The sequence below is a fragment of the Oxyura jamaicensis genome, chromosome 4 (assembly GCF_011077185.1).
Source record: "Oxyura jamaicensis isolate SHBP4307 breed ruddy duck chromosome 4, BPBGC_Ojam_1.0, whole genome shotgun sequence".
Lineage (NCBI taxonomy): Eukaryota > Metazoa > Chordata > Aves > Anseriformes > Anatidae > Oxyura > Oxyura jamaicensis.
The window spans coordinates 4,906,468-4,925,288 of record NC_048896.1 but is presented as its reverse complement, the minus strand read 5'-3'; the positions used below and the strand labels follow the sequence as shown (position 1 = coordinate 4,925,288).

Genomic DNA, 18,821 nt, shown 5'->3' with positions numbered 1-18,821 from the left:
AACTCTATCAATGACTTCAGCTTTCAAATATTACAGATAAACTTTCCGTTTTAATCTGTGCCCTTTGTGACTTTTCAAGCTATCATAACCATCATACCCCTAACATGTTCCCAGATTCAGGGTGCTCCAAATTAGATTCCATTTACTCATCCAAACTTCAGGGCCACATTTACTGCAAATGTGACAGCAAGTCAGACATAAAAGGAGTCTGAAAAAGTAGAGGAAAGAAATTTGTTCTCTCTTCACCTTTGCCCTGCCAGGCTGTTTGCCATAGTGATATATTTTATAACTTTGATAAACCTCAAACAGAAAAAATAGGATTATCCATTACCATGTCAGCTGAAGTGATAACATAAATATATATATCACAGAACATCTGCCACTAAATCACTGTTTATAGATGTCAGATCTCATTTATTATTGAAAAACAAACAAAAAAACCACCACCACCAAAAAAAAAAAAACAAAACAAAAAAAAACACTTTAAAGCCTTTCTTATTATTTCACAAGAAATGACTGATTTCTAAACTGTAAGGTGGAGCTATTCTTTCTAATCTTTCTGTGCAGAGTAACCTCTGTCATAATCCTCAGTCAAGAATAACATTAGATGGAATTCACAAACACAGTATTACTGTTTGCCTGAATTACTTCATCCCAGTATGTAGTCTAGAAGATACAACAGAGTGCTGGGGAGGCCATAAAGAGAACAGCTGCAACACAGAAAATTTCCCCATTGATTCTGTGTGAAAGAAAATGATGTATCTAGGAAAATGTGCCTTTATCTTCCTTATCTTCAAAAAGCAGAAAATGTACATCAAGACTTTATGTACATCAGACATTATAGTCTGATATAAATAAGAAAACATCAAAAACTATTTTATAGAAAATATTTTATAGAGTGCTCCTTATTTACAAGAAGGAAAAGATTTTTAATCAGAGTTATAACAATTATAGTGATATCCTCCTCAGTGTGTGACTGTTAGGTTCAGCTGAGCTGCAGCACCTTTTGGTTTTTGTATTTTTTCATTTCATTCACTTTGTCCATTTTTTTCTCTCTTTGTGTCAGCTGCTTTAATGATACTTAAGTCAGGCACTCAGGGATCAAATTACCAAATTATGGAATTGTTTCAGAATATGCAATTTGTATCTCTTCGGTACAAGTAAAAATCCTCTTGCAAAAGCTACTCATCTGCATCATTGTAAATTCACCTCTCCAATCTGACCTCTTCCCCACTCTCCAATCTCCAGTTCTCAAGAATCTAAAGAATAATGGTTTGTTTTATAGGAGGCTTGGTTCATTGCATGTACTTCTGACTAGTCAGTAATTTTGTTTTATAAACAGATAGCTAAAACATCAGGAAAACACACATTCCTGTCAGCCTCAACTGATGTTCCATACCCTTATACATAAGCCAAGAAGTTGTAAAGTTGCCATTCTAAAGGAGACATACTTTAAAATGCAGCACACCCTGATTTTGATTTCTGACCATTCCCCATCTTTTAAATCAAATGGCCACTCAGTGTTTGTCCTCACGGTTGATATACATGCGATTCATGCCAGCGCTCTCAGCAGGTCATCAGAAAGGTGGGCATTTTACAGAGTGGTACAGTACTATAGTCAGCCTTTACATTCTCCCACCTACGTACAAGCTAATTTGATTAAAGGTAGAAGACCAATCAAACTCTGTTGCCTCAGAAATATTAATTACCTCAGCACTTTCAGAATTAATAATTAGTGCACAGCCATGGGGATAGAAAAAAACAATACAGTAGACGTAGAGGCACCCAACAGGCAGACGTGCTACACTGGGATCTATTCTAGCTCAAGATTTATTATCTGTAATTAATGACAGTGTCTTCGTATTTTTCTCAAATTAGACCTAACTGCTATAGTATGTTTACAATTCAGCAATGACATAATTAAAATATTACTGTTACATTTTAGCCTTAATGTGGAACTAGAAGCACACAAGAAGAGAATGAAAAAATTGAAAACATAACAAATAAATAAATAAATAATCACATCATCTGGCAATCACACCTAGCCCCAGTATCTGGACAGGGAACAAGATACTCGAAATGCTGTAATTTTATTTTTTCTTCTGCCCCGGCATGAGGTCTGAAGTCCAGCTGCCAGAGCAGTGTTATTGATGATGTTTAAATAGTATATTTCAGCAACTGCAGAGTTTTTGATTATCAAAGTCAGCATGGTCAAAAATGCAGCCATTTTCTCCAGGGAGAGAGGGCTTCCTCTCACCAGCTGTCTTTCGACAGTGTGCAGCATTGACTCTTTCTTCTTCACAATGACATCAATGAGATTTATAGGATCCTGGATGTCATTACTTAGGCAAACTTCTCCCCGCGCCTGTGAATGCCAAGGCCACCAGCTTGGCTCCATCAGCCCATGCGGTCAGCAGCAGAAAGACAAAGCCCCTCATCCAGGTGATGCCACGTGGGCACCTGGTGCTGGGGCTGGAAGCAGGGGGGTTACACTGTACTGAGACTCAGCAAGCTCACACCGGCAGCTTTTGTACCGTGAACATAGAAAGCGGATTTCCTGGATCATCCGGTACATTTGCTGCTATTACAGTGGGCATTGTGTTTGCCCCCTCAAAAATTTATTAGGTTTCTGTTTAAATGAAGTTAGTATTCTCGTTCCCTGCTTCTCTACATAATGTTCTCATGTTTGAAATCTCAGAATTTCTGGCCTCTGCTGGTTTATAGACAACCTATTCATTTGTCCATGAAGCAACTTGGTACTTTTTGGCCACCAGAATTTCTCTTTCCTTATTCTTTCCTATTACTTGAGAGCAGTTCTAGTCCCCAGCCAGCCTTTAACTTGCAATTTAAAATAGCCAATATTAATTCTTATTTCTGTGTATAGGCATTCTACTCCCTGGTTACTAATATTTCTTTACACCTGTTCATCAAGTGAGTTCTCCTCTCTTTAACTTCTGAAGTCAGTTCTATAATATTTCCAGTTGTGGTATCATCATTGCCTTTTTTTTTTTTTTTTTTTTGCTTTGTTTTTCCTATGTACCAGGAGTAAACCAGGATTTTTTCACATCACATTAGGTACTGATAATTTATAGCTTATCTTTGTAATACTCGGTTGTTTTTTTCTTTATGTCATTTTTTGCTTGTGATTTATAAAGTTACATACACCAGTTCCTATGAGAAGGACTTGCAACTATTAGATTTCATCCCACTGCTATTACTCCAAATCCTTAGCAAAATCCAATTCTTCTGTCATACACCTCCTTCTCTGTATTTTCAGTGGTGCTTGGCTTTGAGATAGCAGAATATTTAACTGACTTGTCCCTACTTTTTAATGCCAAACTCATTAACAAAGATAATGACGGAGATTTTTCAATTCTTGTATTAACATGTCTTTTTCTTTTTAATTACTAATGTTCAACCTTAATGTCATAATGATAGTTATTAGGTCTTAAATCTATACAGACTAAAACTACATGTGTTCCCCAATATTAAAAAAAGTGTCACTGAAATGAGATAATAGAGCTAATCTTGTACCATCCTTGGGAAATATACAGCACCCTTTATTCTCTTATTTATGCATATCTTAGTTTCTTTCTTGTAAAGATTTTTGAATAGTGAAACACAGCCAAAGTGTCATTAGTTACTCATAAGCACTTTTTTTTTTTCTTGACACCTTGTCTCTTTGAATTACAGAAAAACAAGGAAAACACTACTGGTTTTGATACTCTGGGAGGAAGAGTATCTCCGCTCCTCCACATGAAGGCACTAAACCAACTCTGACTTTTTTTCTATTATCATCATTCTTCATCAGCCTGTTTTTGCTCCCATGATCATCCTCCTTTTCAAAAATTAAAGCAAGGTGAAAGTGTTCTTTTACTCTGGGGGAAGAAATTTATGTTACCTTTAATAATCAGCAATGTTTGTGGTGGAAACTATCAGTTCCGAATGGTTTCCGCTATTTCACTGTTGACTAAACTTGCCCCACATGCACAGATGAGTGAAATGAACCTCCGTTTGAACACTTTCATAGATCGTTAAAGAAAATATTTTGGTTGCTTTTACCTAGTAAAAGTTAGTTCACTTTTAGCAGTACACTGAACATAAATATGTCACGTGTCTTCCTTTTCTCTTTTACTTAGATGTATGAAAGCACATCACAGATATTTGTTTATATCTACATGTTTTTCTGCCACTAGATGCTGCCATTAATATAAGCATAAAATGCTAAAAAGGACTGCAAACTACACTTTTAATACTGTAGCATCATGCTATATTGTGTCAATTAAATTGTTTCGAAAAGAAACAAGTTAGAAGGGCAAAGAATCTCCACAAAATGTACATGCTAATTAAACTGTGATTTCAAGTTTAAAACAGAGCTGTCGGGTAATTAGACAGGTGATTAAACCTTCTTCAAATTTCACGCTTGAAAAGACATCAGGTGCCTGCACAGTGATATGTGTCAATGAGATTCAGATGTCAAAGCTATATTGGTTTTAGGCCAACATTTTAGAAGAGTCATGAATAATATTTCTCCTGCAATTCCAAAAAACAAGTTCAAAAAGCACTGGCAAGTCCAAAACCCAAGCCTATTTTTAAATAGCAAGACAGCATCCACGTGCCTGTTCTAACAATTCCCATGCACCACGCCCTCTGTACAAGAGGACCCAAATGCTGATTTTATGTACAACCTGATTAAAGCTTAAATAAGAGTTACAAAGAACTAAAGGAGGATGGAGCTGGAAAGAAAATTCGATCATGTGTATGCATTGAAAAAGCAGCACATGCAATATATACTTGATAAGTGCTTTCTAAGGGTATATATGTAGCCCTTTAAAATCTCATTCTGTGTAAAATTCAGTTTGACTGTCTAAAATATTCTTAAGGGTATATTACAGCCTCAAATATATGAACACACACAGAACCAAACAACGAGTTACGTTTTCAACAGAATATTCAAAACTTCTGCTGGTTCTTGCCAGCTGTCTATCAACTCAGAAAAAAAAAAAAAAAAAAAACCTGGAATTACTTCAGGAACCAGTTAATTTTACAACGTTTTAAAAGTCTAAAATTGAGGATCCCCAGTTAATAGTTCAAGACCTAAGAGAAAAACAGAGAGAGGACCTCATCTTTGCACACAAGGCCCTTAGACTCTAGTCTCAAGCAGTACAAGGCAAACACAGCAGCGTGGTTTCCAAAAGCCAAGCTGAATTTATTAGAGGCAGCTCTGAGTCAGAGCTAATGCTCTCGCTGGATGCTGTATTTGCCAGTGCAGAGAAGTAACTACCTTCTCGCAGAGCTATTTCAACTGCATTGGATTTAGTAATTCATTTTTCATGGTATAATAAAGTAGCTGAAATACACCTTTTGGGCCAAGTTTTGCCCAGAACAGATGTATTTCCAAATCACTTATTAGGCCTCTAACAAGGCCTTAGAGGTTTCCACACATTCAGGTGTCTTTTTATCAATGGCACAGTTCAATTTAATCCAGATAAAGAGCCCCTGGATAATTAACAGTTAACTGTACAGTGGAGTTTCTAAGTGGCTATCATGTCAAGGCAGAGAAAGCAAAACTAGTATCTATAGTTCTAGCATGGTCCTGAGCTAACCTTGATTTGCCTGTTTTCAATACCATAAAAAGCCAGTGATAACTGTTGAATTAAGTCATATGACATACTTTCTTGAGATAATTACTACATATCACAGTTGCTCTCAAAAGACAAATCAATAAACCCTTATTTCTAAAGGCTCTGGTGTCATCCTGAAGTTCTTTGTGTTAAACAAACTAGTCTGCACGTTAATGTTGGATACAGAAACATAAGAAAGCATTAACTCCCTACAAGCAGCATGTATGATTGCAATGGCAATAGTGTTAACCTCATCAGAAAGCTCCCATACTTACAGCATCTCAGATATATAAAAATACCATGTAATCCATAAACTCTTCACAGCTCAAAACTGTTTCATTCCCAATGGACATATCTACTCTGCATTTTTAGAACTGCAGGGCTTTTTTGCCACATTAAAATCAACCTTCAATTATAATCACTGCCTTAAATCATTTAGATATCAGAAAGGGGCTTCTTTTTAACAACCAACATGACCAGAATTCATCACTTACTGGACTCGGGGTCTGAATTGCCATCTCCTTCTGTCCGGCTGTTGGGTGATGCTTGCTCATAGTACTCCTCCTGGGGAAAGCCAAGGGGCAGAGGGTGCGATGTACTGGCACCGCTGGTGGGTTCGTGGTCTCCAAGCCCACTGTCACTGCAGCTTTCCTGGGAGCCATCTGGTAGGTGAAACGTGACACGGCGCTGAGTCTAGAAGGAAGGAAGAAAATTATATGGTTTCTACTACAGTATCAGTAATTGCTTAATGCAACCAATTTAGGAAATGTATTATTTCAGTTATCTGCTGAAGACACATTATCTTCAGTTGTGCACAATTTCAGGCTTTCATGAACAGGCAGCCTGCTTTCAAACCTACTTCACCTGACAGCACTGTTTTTTTCCACTTTTTAAAAATGTAAGACCTGATGCAAAATGAAAGACACCTCAAACTAAAGAGATTCTGTCAAACTTCACAAGTCTTTGGATGCCTTTTGTATATTGACTTGGAGATTTCAATCACTTTTTGAAGCTCAATTTATTTCACTGCTCAGTTTTACAGTTTTCAAAAGACATTTTCTTTCCTATTAAAAGCTGCTCCACACTTTGGGGCCTAAAAAAATGTACAAACTTCTAATATTGTTGTATTCTTCCAAGTCAGAGAAAGAACAAACGATAACATGCCTTAAGTATTGAAAACAATTTTAATAGATTTTGCACATCCATTAAACTAATGAATTGAAAGTAGATTCCACTACTCTGCTTCAGACGTTTCATTACAATCCCTTTGACTTCCATTATAACACAGAACTGTGTCTTAACAGTAAAAGACTGGAAGCTGGGAAACAGAGGAAGGAAAGCTGCCACAGTATGGCTATTGGCTTGAAAAAAGGACCAGGTGAATAAAGGACCCGATGCATCAGGCACAGGACAACATTTTCATTATTAATGAAAGGTAAATCTGTCAAAGTATTATTACATATAGGACCAAAGAAATGAACAGATCTTCTAATTGTGTCTTGAAAACATGTTAAAATGTTTTTTTTTGTTTGTTTTTTGTTTTTTTAAAAAAAGACGATTTGAAATGTACTTAGCTTAATATTCCAAATTTCATTTGAAAGGCTATGCAAAACTGTCCAGTTCCAGAATTGATAGGATTAGTAATGCTGGAGAACTGTGCAATTATACAAAAAAAAAAAAAGCTTACCTATGTATACGTATTTTATACGTATATACTGCGTTTATAGTACAGCAGGTGTTGTCAGATTTGGTCACTATAGATGATGGTGTTGAATGCCATGCATTGTATGAAGAGTTTGCTAAAAAGTGAATGAAGTTCGTCTATTTTTCAAAATGTCTTCCACTGTGACATTATTATGTATGACCAAAGATAGCTGCTGCATAGTGTGGTACAGCCAAGAAAATGGCAAGATCAACTTTACCTATGTAATTCCTGACAGATATGAGTCAAAATTGTTCTTAAAAGCTACCAGGTGGAAATACACTGCTTTTCCAGAAAGTATGTTCTAGTGCTTCACCATTAATAATGGATAGGTTTTCTTTTAATGTCTAACCTGACTCTTGTTACAAAATAAATCTCTGCTACAGTCCCATCCATCATGGTCTGGTTATCCCCACTCATCTTTCTGGTATTTGCCACCTAAGTCCATTTCAGAATAAGCAGACCTTATTATTTCTGTCTGTCTTCTCTCTTCTGATATTTCTTAGTGCATACTCTCACATGCTTCTTTGTGCACTACTCAAAACTTGTTACAGAGATTTAGCTGAGATCTTCAAAGTGCAGAGTAGAGCTGAAAGATCATTTCACATCTCCTACAGGTTCTACTGCTGCTTTGTCTTTTTCAAGGCATGTTTTCCTTGCCAACCACTATAATGCCAAGCTCCTTTTCTAATTATCTTTTGGGGGCCACTCTTTCTGGTGCGTGCCATTGATTACTGCAGCCTAAGTGCAGCACTTTGCATTTGTTCTTTCTGGTATTCTGTTTTTCCAGATGATTTCTTCTGTTGATCATCAAGTATAATGTGTTTTCCAGTCCCGCTTTCTGAATCAGCTCTGTACATTTACCAGATTTTCAACTGTTAGATTCTCCCTCATTTGGTAGTAATCTAAGAAAAAACTGGACCGATCAAGCCAAGGAATAAGCTGAAGAGCTCTAGAAAAGCGAGTACAGAACTATCCCTCATCAAACAGGATGGAAAGGGGCAAGGGTATCCATCCTGGGATTACAGGAGCAGCCTTAGAGCTCACTGGGAAAAAAAAAAATAAAAAAAAAAAATGCAGACAATGAATAGTTCAGAGCTAAGTAGCATACCACCACCCCCAGTTTTGGTGTCACCAGAAGAATCTTATTATTTAACCCTACAACTAGTTGTCTGCAGCTGATCCCACAGCCACAGTAGGGCTCTGTGAAGGGTTGCCTGGGATAGTATTCCTGCTCATCCTGCCACCTATCTGATCCTTCTCCCACCTCAGATGGGTGGAGATCTCTGCATGGTCCAGCATGGTCCTGCGTCTGCACATGGTCCAGAAGGACAGATGGATCCACAGAAATAACTAATATGATTTACCCTATTCTACTTCTTAACTGGCAGTTGCCTCTCAGAGCCTTATTTATACCAGCAGTCTCAGTCTACCGTTACCTGAAAATCTGAAAAAAATGAAGTTTAGTGGCATTGACTCAGCAAAAATAATCGTGCAATATTTCTGATTTACTCCCTGCATACAAAACCGTACCTGGCTTGCATAGACGTACAGATACTGCATGTAGAAATTGAATACACTATCGCTTTTGTCTCAAGTTAGTATGATATTCACAATGTCTATAAGAAATCAACCTTTACTGCATAATCTGTCTGTAAAAACTATGCACATTTTATGAGTTTTACATTGCCTTTGTGCTGTCTTGCATTGCACATTGCTATTTGGTACTCAGTGTGTATCTTCTCATCTCCAAGCTACCACTGAATGTTAAGAATAAAATACTCCTAAAATGTTATCAGCCCAAGTGTTAGATTTAGATACCCATATTAGTTTTTGCAAAAGGTTGGGAATGCAATTGTTGCTATTATGTACAATGAGGATTCACAGTTTGCACACATGAATATTTCTGTTTGCGGTTTGTAGTCAAAATACAGCAAAAACTCTTTAGCAGCTGAAGTAAAGGAGACAAGAAGTAATGAAGTTGTTTTATTAACTGCCTAACTCAGTAAGAAGAAAAACAAAATCCATGCCCCCCCAAAAGTTTTAAACCTCAAAAAGTATCCCCCAAATTAACCATAAAATTCTAAATACTTAGTTACATAAATTAAGGTGTTATTAGTAGGAAAGATGAAAAACATATGATTTTAAATAAACTGGAATCAGCTAAAGGCTCATGATTTTTATTTTGATAGTGTCACGGGATAGGTCACACCTGATAACACTGATGACAATACTGTCAAAAAACTAAACCAAACAAAACAACAACAACAACACATCTCTTTCTCTACATAGCAGTGCTACCATTTTCTAAATTCGTGCAGACATCAGACAATGATCTGGAACAAGTCATTCTAATAAAACTTTCCCAAAAGCTGTGACTGATCTTCTGTCACATTTATTTTGGAAATTTCCTCCTTGAGGCATTAAAATTTCAATTTATAAGATTACAAATTATCCTCAGACTCCAGCTGCTTTTCTGTTTATCTCCAAAAAGAGTTAACACTGATAGTAATAGAATAACATGGATTATGGTTTGTTTTATTTACTTGAACGACAGTATATTTTTCTTCCAAAAAGAGAAAAAATGAAAGCAAAACTCTTATGTATTCTTAGTGCATTTCAAAAATTCTGATGTAGGTAGGAACTTCTAATACAGACAATGAGACTGATAGGTAAAAAAGAGGGGAAAAATTAAGGAAAAATGTCCAGTATTATACAATTGCTTTAATATATTTAGCAGTGTTAAATTATTTTTTATTGTTCTGAAGAGAAATTTGCTTCCAGAGATGTCATGAATCCAGCCACAAATTTTGTCAGAGGTCTCATACGGTATCCAAAAAATAAATGCATTCTGTAAAAGCAGTGTGTCTGGAGGAATCAAACTATCTCAGAAGACCTCGAACCTTTTACTCCCATTATTGAAATGTATATGAAGACTGATCAAAGCCCCAAACTATTCTGTGTTCAATCTTTCATTACAATAATTAGGCTGTGGCAGAGGGAATAATAAAAGATGAGCCTAAGTAAATAGCTTTGGATACACTGAAGGGATGATTTCTAGAATTATACACCAGGGGTTAGCCAATTTATAATCAAAAACTGAAAAAAGGTAATAGAAAATGCAGCAGACAAACTGAAGAACATAAAACTATTAACCATATTATCTTCATTCACTGAAGCAAATTAATATCTTTTTAAAGGGAGATCATAAAGAAAAAAATAGTGTTTAATTTATATTGAATTAATTATATCACTTAAAAGAAAATTCTGATTTAAAACAGACCTTATTTAGGAGATGCTCTAAAATACCATGAAAATAAAACAAAAGGACTACTTCAGTATGTTTCTTCACTAGTATTTAGACAGTGAACATGGAAGTATTCGAAATATTTTTAAAATCTATTTTCTTAGTTGCTTACGTCTTTCAAATGCTAGGAAAGTATGAAATAAATACCTTAAATAATTTAACAATAACTATATTCAGCTATGACAAGTGCTAATTCTATTCTTAAATAAAATCCTCAAAGTATAACTTCCAGCTCTAATCTGTATAGACCTTTTTTATATCACCTTTCATTCCATAACTACAATCTTTTGTTCCATGTGTTTCAACAGAGATATACAGTGTAAAATTCTCAGCAGCTTAAAATGATCCAACCCCAACGGAAAACAAATATTTCTGCTGAAACTCAAAAACAAAAGCCAGTATTTTTTTTTTTCATTCTCTTAATTTAATAGTGTGCAATATAGTTACTACAGTCCAAACAGTTTCTATCATTTCCAAGTCTGCATTTCACATACTGATTTGCAGCACAGAACACTGAAGCAAGATATCACTTCAAGAGAGACCTCCTTTTAAGGTACAAGTCACAACTTAAAAGATATGGCACTGCCATTGTTTTTTTTTTTTTTCTTTAAAAAGCATTATTAAAAAAATAATAAATGTAAATCTGTCCTTTGAAGGTTTGGAGGACTCTTTTCCACATAAAATACAGTTCAGTTGCACATTCTTGAAACTTAATGATGTGTATTAGAGCAAAAAATGATGAACAACAAATCAGATCTTCACTCTAAAGTTGCTCATGAACTTTTTGTTTGTTTTGTTTGTTTTTAAGTGATAGTATTAAATCCATTAAAAATAATAAAAATTCTTGGGTGTTTTATGTCCCTGTTCAACCAAAGGATCCTACACTTTTCTTAGTTTATTTGAGAATTTTCTACTCTACAAAATCCCTTCCAAATCATGCCCCAAAAGCCAAGTGCATAGACCAAAACTCAGGAGCTTTCAACAGCTCACTTTAAAACATCACAATCTCCCTTGGAGTCATTCCAGCAAGCAGGAAGTATAACATTTACAGAATTCATTGCTGTTAGGTGTTGTGGATGAAAAACTTTGCATGGTTCAGGGGGAAAGATCCCCTGGGGTTTACTCTGAGCAGAACATGATAACAGCCTGCCTTGAAATCAGTCTGAGCCTGGGAGCACTAGAAGATGTCTCTCATATTCTTGCCCTGTTTGTAGCCTTCCCTGGGCACACTTGTGGCCACTGCTGGACACAGGCTAGGTGAAGCCTTGGTCTTTACCAGAATTACACTGACAATTACATGAGGACAAACATTACAGAGAGACTAAATTACAGTATTATTGATACTGGATTACAGTTTAAGCCTAATTCCATATAAACACATACATATTCTGTATAGAGATAGATGCATAGACAAAAAGATAGACAGAATGGAGCCTATGATCATTTATCACTCAAATGAGAATAGCTTCTAAATTTTTTCGAACACTAACCTGTATTTTCTTTTGGAGTATATATAAAGATGCTGAACATTTTTGGTCACCAATATTACACACGGCTAGTAACACTTCACTAATAATAAAGTGAACCACCTTTGTAACCTTTTTAAAGTGAACCTTTGTAAAGTGAACCACCTATTGTAACCTTTGTAAAGTGAACCACCTATTGTAACCACCTTTTAAGATATAGCTTTTAAGATTTAGTTTGTTTTAAAAATTTCTTCACCATGGCCTGCAATGGTCCTGCACATGGTCCTGCACAGGACTGTTTTTTGAAATGAGCAAAATGAAGGGCTTGTCTGCTGGGGGAAGGGTAGAGGCAGTGCACATCAAAGTGACAGTATCCTGCTGATTTGCGTATTATAAATTCAGGTCCAAGCTTTGTGGACATTAAAGTCAGCATTTTCTCCATCTCACAAGAAAAAGCAACCCCTCCGATTATTGCCAATACTATCATCCTTAATTGTCATCTCATACAGATCAAGCTTGTTGAACCAACCCCCTTTTTTATTTAACATGTTCAACTGTATCAGCTACTATTCTACTATCAATTGCGTCCTTTTCAGCTTCTGATATTCAATATGTTTGTCAAGTCAAACAGACTGTTTTCCTTGTTTACCATATATATATTTTTTTTTAATACTGCCAAAACATTACATTTCAGATATCTAAAACCTCAGAAACCCAGTATAAACCTGTGTGATTCAGAGAACTCCTTTTGACATTCTTGTTCTAATTTTATCTAGTCCTCCTCATTTAATAATGGGTATCTTACACCCTCACTAATTACTAATTACAGCACCTGGCTTCTTTCAAAAGAACAGAAAGCTTTGATAAATACTTTTACCTTTCGTCACTGTGATTAACATTCTAACTGATCCAGAGTAATATGAGACATGTAAATAGTTTGAGGCTTTCACTTATTATTGATTGAAATAACTCCTTTCACTTTATTAATTTATTTAGATGCAAGAGGCATAATCTATTAATTTTGATAAGGCAAATGAAAGCTTGGTTGACTGCCCAGACAAACACAAGTTAAATTTGGATGACTACCCTAGTCAGATTTGTAGTTTTTAAATGAAAGAATTACTTCCTGTGGCAAAATAGTGGAACATAAGGTACCCATTTTTCTGCTTAAATGGAAATTGCTTGCAACTGGGTTCCCCCACACACATAGTTGGCTGAAGTGATGAGAAGTAATCTTGCAAGACTGTCTTGTAACAACACAGGATGCCGTTTTAAAACTATACCTACACACCCCTATCGGCATTTCTTGCAGGCATGTGAAATTTTACCTAATCGATACAAAGTAAAAATTTCATATATTTCAGCTATTAGCTATTGCTTTCACGAGTAAATTTTTATGAATGCCATTTTTCACAGCAGTAACTAGAAGCTGCACTTATGCTTCCAACTCTCTTTTACAGCGCAGAGGCCATTAAACAAACTCGTTAGACGAATCATTGCTGAAAAAAAACACAACACCCTAAACATTAAAAACCTGGAACTTCACAAACTTCTGCCTGAGAACCTCAATAGATAGTTATTTTCAGAATCTCATCCTCCTTGTACCAGAGTGTTTCTAATACAACAATTTCCAGTAACATTTAATAATTGAATTGATTTTTTTCACTTCTCAACATAACAACAAAGAACTGAAATAAAAGAGCAAATAAAACTGAAAATAACATTTAAAGCTTGTCAAACATTTTATTTTGCTTTTGAAAGGCAGTTATTGTATGCTAACTAGATGCCAAAATGAAAGCTGAAAGCATGCTTTTTGAAGTTTAATTCATGTAAGTCTTCAATTTGACATGTGATTAAATAAAAATTACACACAAAAGTTGCACTAAATCTGTGTTGTTGCTAAGGCTGAGAAATAGGAAAGTCTCGATTCTGATTTTTTTTAGTATGTTCTGCACTTTCCAGGTTACTATCTTTGAAGTTATTATCTTGAATGCTTGATTTCTGATAGGCAAAGCTGTATTAGTAATGATAACATAATAAATAATAATTTAGAAATATTTTGGTAATATTTGACATTACTTCTGTGTGCTAACTCAACAACACAAATCTGTTTTAGCAGAAATACTGATCAGATGTTACTACAATTGTATTTATTTTAAAAGCAACAGTACTGCTTACCTAGTATTTTCTTTGTGTTAATACTGAAATAGCACAGCTTTTATATTTTCATAAAGGTACCTAGCACTCTAGCTCTAATTTCATTCTGTTAATTTATACATTCCAATTGTGCCTCACAAGTTGTGCTATTTACTTATTGTAGGTTTAGATTTATGGAATAATAAATGTTGTTCCAGTGAATTACTCATCAACCTCCAGCTCCTACTTTTGCATCACACCAGTCAAGGCTAAGTAAGTTCAAGCACAATGAGGTGATTAGAGCTACAGAGACCTGGAAGAAATCTCAAGAACCTGATTTGATTTCCATTCATGATTTTTTTTTTTTCTATTCAGTTTTTCATTTAAAGGTCAAATCTTTCTGAAGCAGTATACATGCACAGAACTTCACAAGCCATTACAAATATTCATTTGAAGAGGCTTGAAAATGTGCCCTCATCATTTCTAACCAACAAATAGGGCTATTTTTATTAGTATTTCACAGAAAATGGGACTTATCTCTTATTTTGGTTCTTGAGTCGAAATTGTACTGAAATCTGGAAAATACATACATATATACAAGTTAAGGCATGCTACAGTACAATTCTTAAATACTCTACCACAGGTTTCTGTATATCAGTTCAGCTGTACTTCACCCTACAAAATAAATCAGAGCTCTACAGAATTTGTGCCTGCAGGTTGCATAGGATAGTTGAGTGGGAATATTCATAGAACCATAGAACAGCTTGGGTTGGAAAGGACCTTAAAGATCATCTAGTACCAACCCTCTGCCACAGGCAGGGATGTCACACACTACATCAGATAAAACTTAAATATTTTATGTAGCTGTCAAACCAAACAAATTTTGCTGTTTTTGGAGAAGCAAAAGAATAGCCAGAAAGTTACCCTTTCACTCAAAACGGACTCTCAGGAAACTAAAGACTTACTCAGAGAGAAGTGAAAGAATTCTTTCTTCTGCTCTCTGTATCAATATTTGCTTGTAAAGCCTAACTTTTTGTCCTTCAGCAAACATCCTTTAGCCACCTAGATAACTCATTCTTAATTTTAAGTGTACAGTGTGTTTGCAATCTGAGGTAACCTATCTGAAGTACATTCTCATGGGAATTATAATTAGTCCACCTTTGGGTGAAATGGTTAAGAAGAGGCAAGACAATATAAAGAAAACCTGTAGGCCAAAATTCACAAGCAATGATGCAGCTCATGATGTATTTGTTTTGTACAAAGTAAAATTCTAGCATTTAAATATGGCAACTTTTATCAGCATCACATTTGCTAAAGTCCAGTGGTCCAGGATAATCTGTCTTGGATCGAGAAAACTTTAACCAGAAGAGATACCACTGAGAAAAATCCAAGAATGGTTTCAGGGTCAGAACATGTATCCTGAAATTACCTTTCTATTCACAAGATAAAAGTTTTACTCCTAGGAGAAGTTATTCTATGTGCTGACATAAAGGAATTTTTGACAGGTAAGCATTGCTTTGTTTCAATATTGCTATTGTAAATAGGAAAGGTTCTATGAGATACATGCCACAATGAACACTGTTAAAATACTTAGTTATTTCAAATATATGAAATATCTATTTTAATTTCCAAATTGTTTTAACAATAAGCATTATATTTTAATTGATAAAAGTCAGAAATCTTCAATTTTCATCATTATTTTCATGTCTTATACATCAGGTTGGTAATTAATAAGTTTTTAAATCATTTAGAGTAGAATACATGAAATATTCAAAATGACTAAAATAAGTTGAGCTACCTTTTACTAACATTCTTAAATGGATGTCTGAAATACGTATTTGTAAATGAGAAAAATGTTATGAATTTAAGTCCTGTATTGTATCGACACTATCCTTCCCTCCTGCAGAGCTATGTCTCTGCAATTGTCCTTTCAGATAATCAGAATATATAACTGTCTTCCAGAATTCACCACTTGTGTGATTTCAGTAAAGCAAAATATAGAACCATTAGCCTTCCCTTGTTCCTTAATCCTCCTAATTTATTTCTATATTCAGTCCAGTCATTCCGTGTGACTATTAAAATTACTTACTCACCTTTCTTCACAGAGCAAAATATACAATGAAGCATATGCTAATTTGCATAAAGAAATAATGAAGTTCTTGGTGAGGAGAACAGTGAGCCTTTGGCTGGAGCCTGAGGAAAGCCATTTCCTTCCACAGCAAGCTCCAAGCAGCCGTGTGTAGCTCAAGCACATGTGACCTGCCTGGGGCACAGCTGCCCCCACTCAACACCAGCCCCGACTTCAAACATGAGGCTTGTGATTGTAAACCACAAGAGTGCAGCTGTGGAAGGCAGCTGTAACTCAAGGCTTGGAGTTTTGAGGTTCAGATGCCTGTCACCAAGGGCCTTGTTTGATAATGTGCCTTGGACCTTGGGTTGCTTTACTGAAAAATAATGTTACTGACCTGAGTGAGGAAAACAAACAAACAAAAACATAAAACACGAAGGAGAAGAGATAGAGAAATGCACAGAAGTGAGGATTGGGCAGCTCCAGTGAGCACAAAGGCCAGGCCTTCCTTTCAGGCCTACCAGCTGCCACTTTGCACAGACCGCAGCAGCAGCACTGAACATACTGCTGTTTTGCTTAACAGCAAGTTAGTACCAGTCATTCACTGTATAATACCAAAAATAACATAACTTCATAGTCATAAATCACATAATCATGTGACAAAGTCCCCACACCTGTGGAAAGATGCTCAAGTAGAAGTGACTCAAAGAGCTGAAAAATAAGAGAAGCTGGGGGGAGAAGAACACAGGGGCACAATAAATGCCACTCCTGCAACTCCTTAAGGAGATGCCGTGGCTACTTCTGTTTCCTAATGCGATAGACAAAGGATTAATACTTCTACCATTTTTCCTGCAGAATTATTCAAATTTCATGTAAGGTTTGGTTAAATCAGAGGTAAATAATCAGAGAGAAATAATCAGAGATAAATAATCAGAGGTAATTAAACGTTCTACTCAGTACTGGTGAGGCTGCACCTGGAGTTCTGTGTCCAGCTCTGGGCCCCCCAGCACAAGAGAGACTTGGACACACTGGAGAGAGTCCAGTGGAGAGCTGCCAGCTCTTCACATACATGCAGACAGACTTTCACTCCTATATCCATTACACTCTTGAATAAACATGGTAACTGCCCTGTTTGCTCACCCTGGAACCATCATTATGCACAAATTTGCCTGAATAAAGAATTCAAATTAATTATACTCTTCAAGATATTTCTCACTGTTTTCTTATTTTCATTGGCATACAGCGTGTCTATGCTTTGTACAAAACAAAAATGCACTTCACACATTTTCCAGGCAAAATGTTTAAATACAAACTTGCAGTATTAGTTATGTTCCTTCGCATACTGTTTTAATTAATTTGACATTTGGTCTTTTTTGTCAATTCAGGTGGCATATTGCAATCAGAAGAAAGCTACTGTGATCCTATTCTGCAAGTCACCAACTAAGTGAGTAGGCAATGGAACAAAATCTATAGCATGCAATTAGCATTCTCCTTTTGATTTTTCCTTTACTTCACAGAACTCATTAATAACTTTTAGTAGGTAAAATTGAAGCTAGGAGACCTCCTACACTTTAGGTGCATTATATTCTGCCTTTGCACAAAATAAATTCTTTTGATGTACTGGAAATCTTATTAATAGATTCACCAGAAAACAAGCATGTAAGCTGGCAGAGGCAATTGCACAAGGTAAAATGAATGTAAATGACAGATGAAAGAAAATTTCCATGCCGTTCAGATCAATATAAACAAAAGTGCTGCAACAACCACAGCACAGAGACAAAGGGAATTCATCAAACTTGTATTTTGGATTATTTGTCCTCTACCAAATGCACCCTCTGTGTTCTTGAGCTATATTCTTCCTTCATGCAATTAACACTACATTAAGATGCACTCCTGCAGGGTTTTTTTTCCTTATGTTACTGAATTGAAGTTTTTCAGCACACTCAGATACTCGGGGGGTGGGGTGGGGAGTGTAGAGAATAGCTTCCTGCTTTTCTGTACTGCCATTTGGAAAGCCTGTAATTGCACCACTTAATAACTTTCTAAATACTTAAGGCAGAATTAATTATCTCTGCTATTATTGCAGGAGTATGGATCATATATTGGGTATGATGGAGAGGATGTGCGATAGAACATTTTATTGTACTCAGTGCAGGCAGTGGGTGTGCAAGGCACTAAAACTATTAGCAGCAAAAGGCTTCTCTACTTTGATTTTTCTCAGTATGATCATCACTTATCTACAGAATCAGCTTTGCTCATTTTGTGCTTTTTTGTTGTTGCCTAATTAAATGCTTCCCGGACCCTTCATTACACCAGGGAATAATCGTCACTTTAAAATAAATCCCACTTTATTTTAAATCATATTGGTACTTGATGAAAAATGCTTATTGTTAAACAACTTCCCTTGCAACAGACTTTGAAATGTGTTTTTATTAGTAGTCAGAAATCAAGGCCTTTAATGGGTGAATTCTGCTGTCTTCTTCTAATTTCATATGATGTTGAGGAATCGAAAATATCT

At 35.8% G+C, this 18,821-nt stretch overlaps 1 protein-coding gene across 7 annotated transcripts in view; it reads right to left on the bottom strand.

Annotated features, from left to right (window-relative positions):
• Positions 1-18,821, bottom strand: part of PCDH11X (protocadherin 11 X-linked) — a 489,383-nt gene that overhangs the window by 121,808 nt on the left and 348,754 nt on the right. For all 7 annotated transcript variants that reach the window (XM_035323623.1, XM_035323624.1, XM_035323625.1 and 4 more), the window contains one exon: positions 6,119-6,317. In XM_035323623.1, the coding sequence (XP_035179514.1) occupies positions 6,119-6,317 (199 nt within the window). The remainder of the gene's footprint in view (positions 1-6,118; positions 6,318-18,821) is intronic.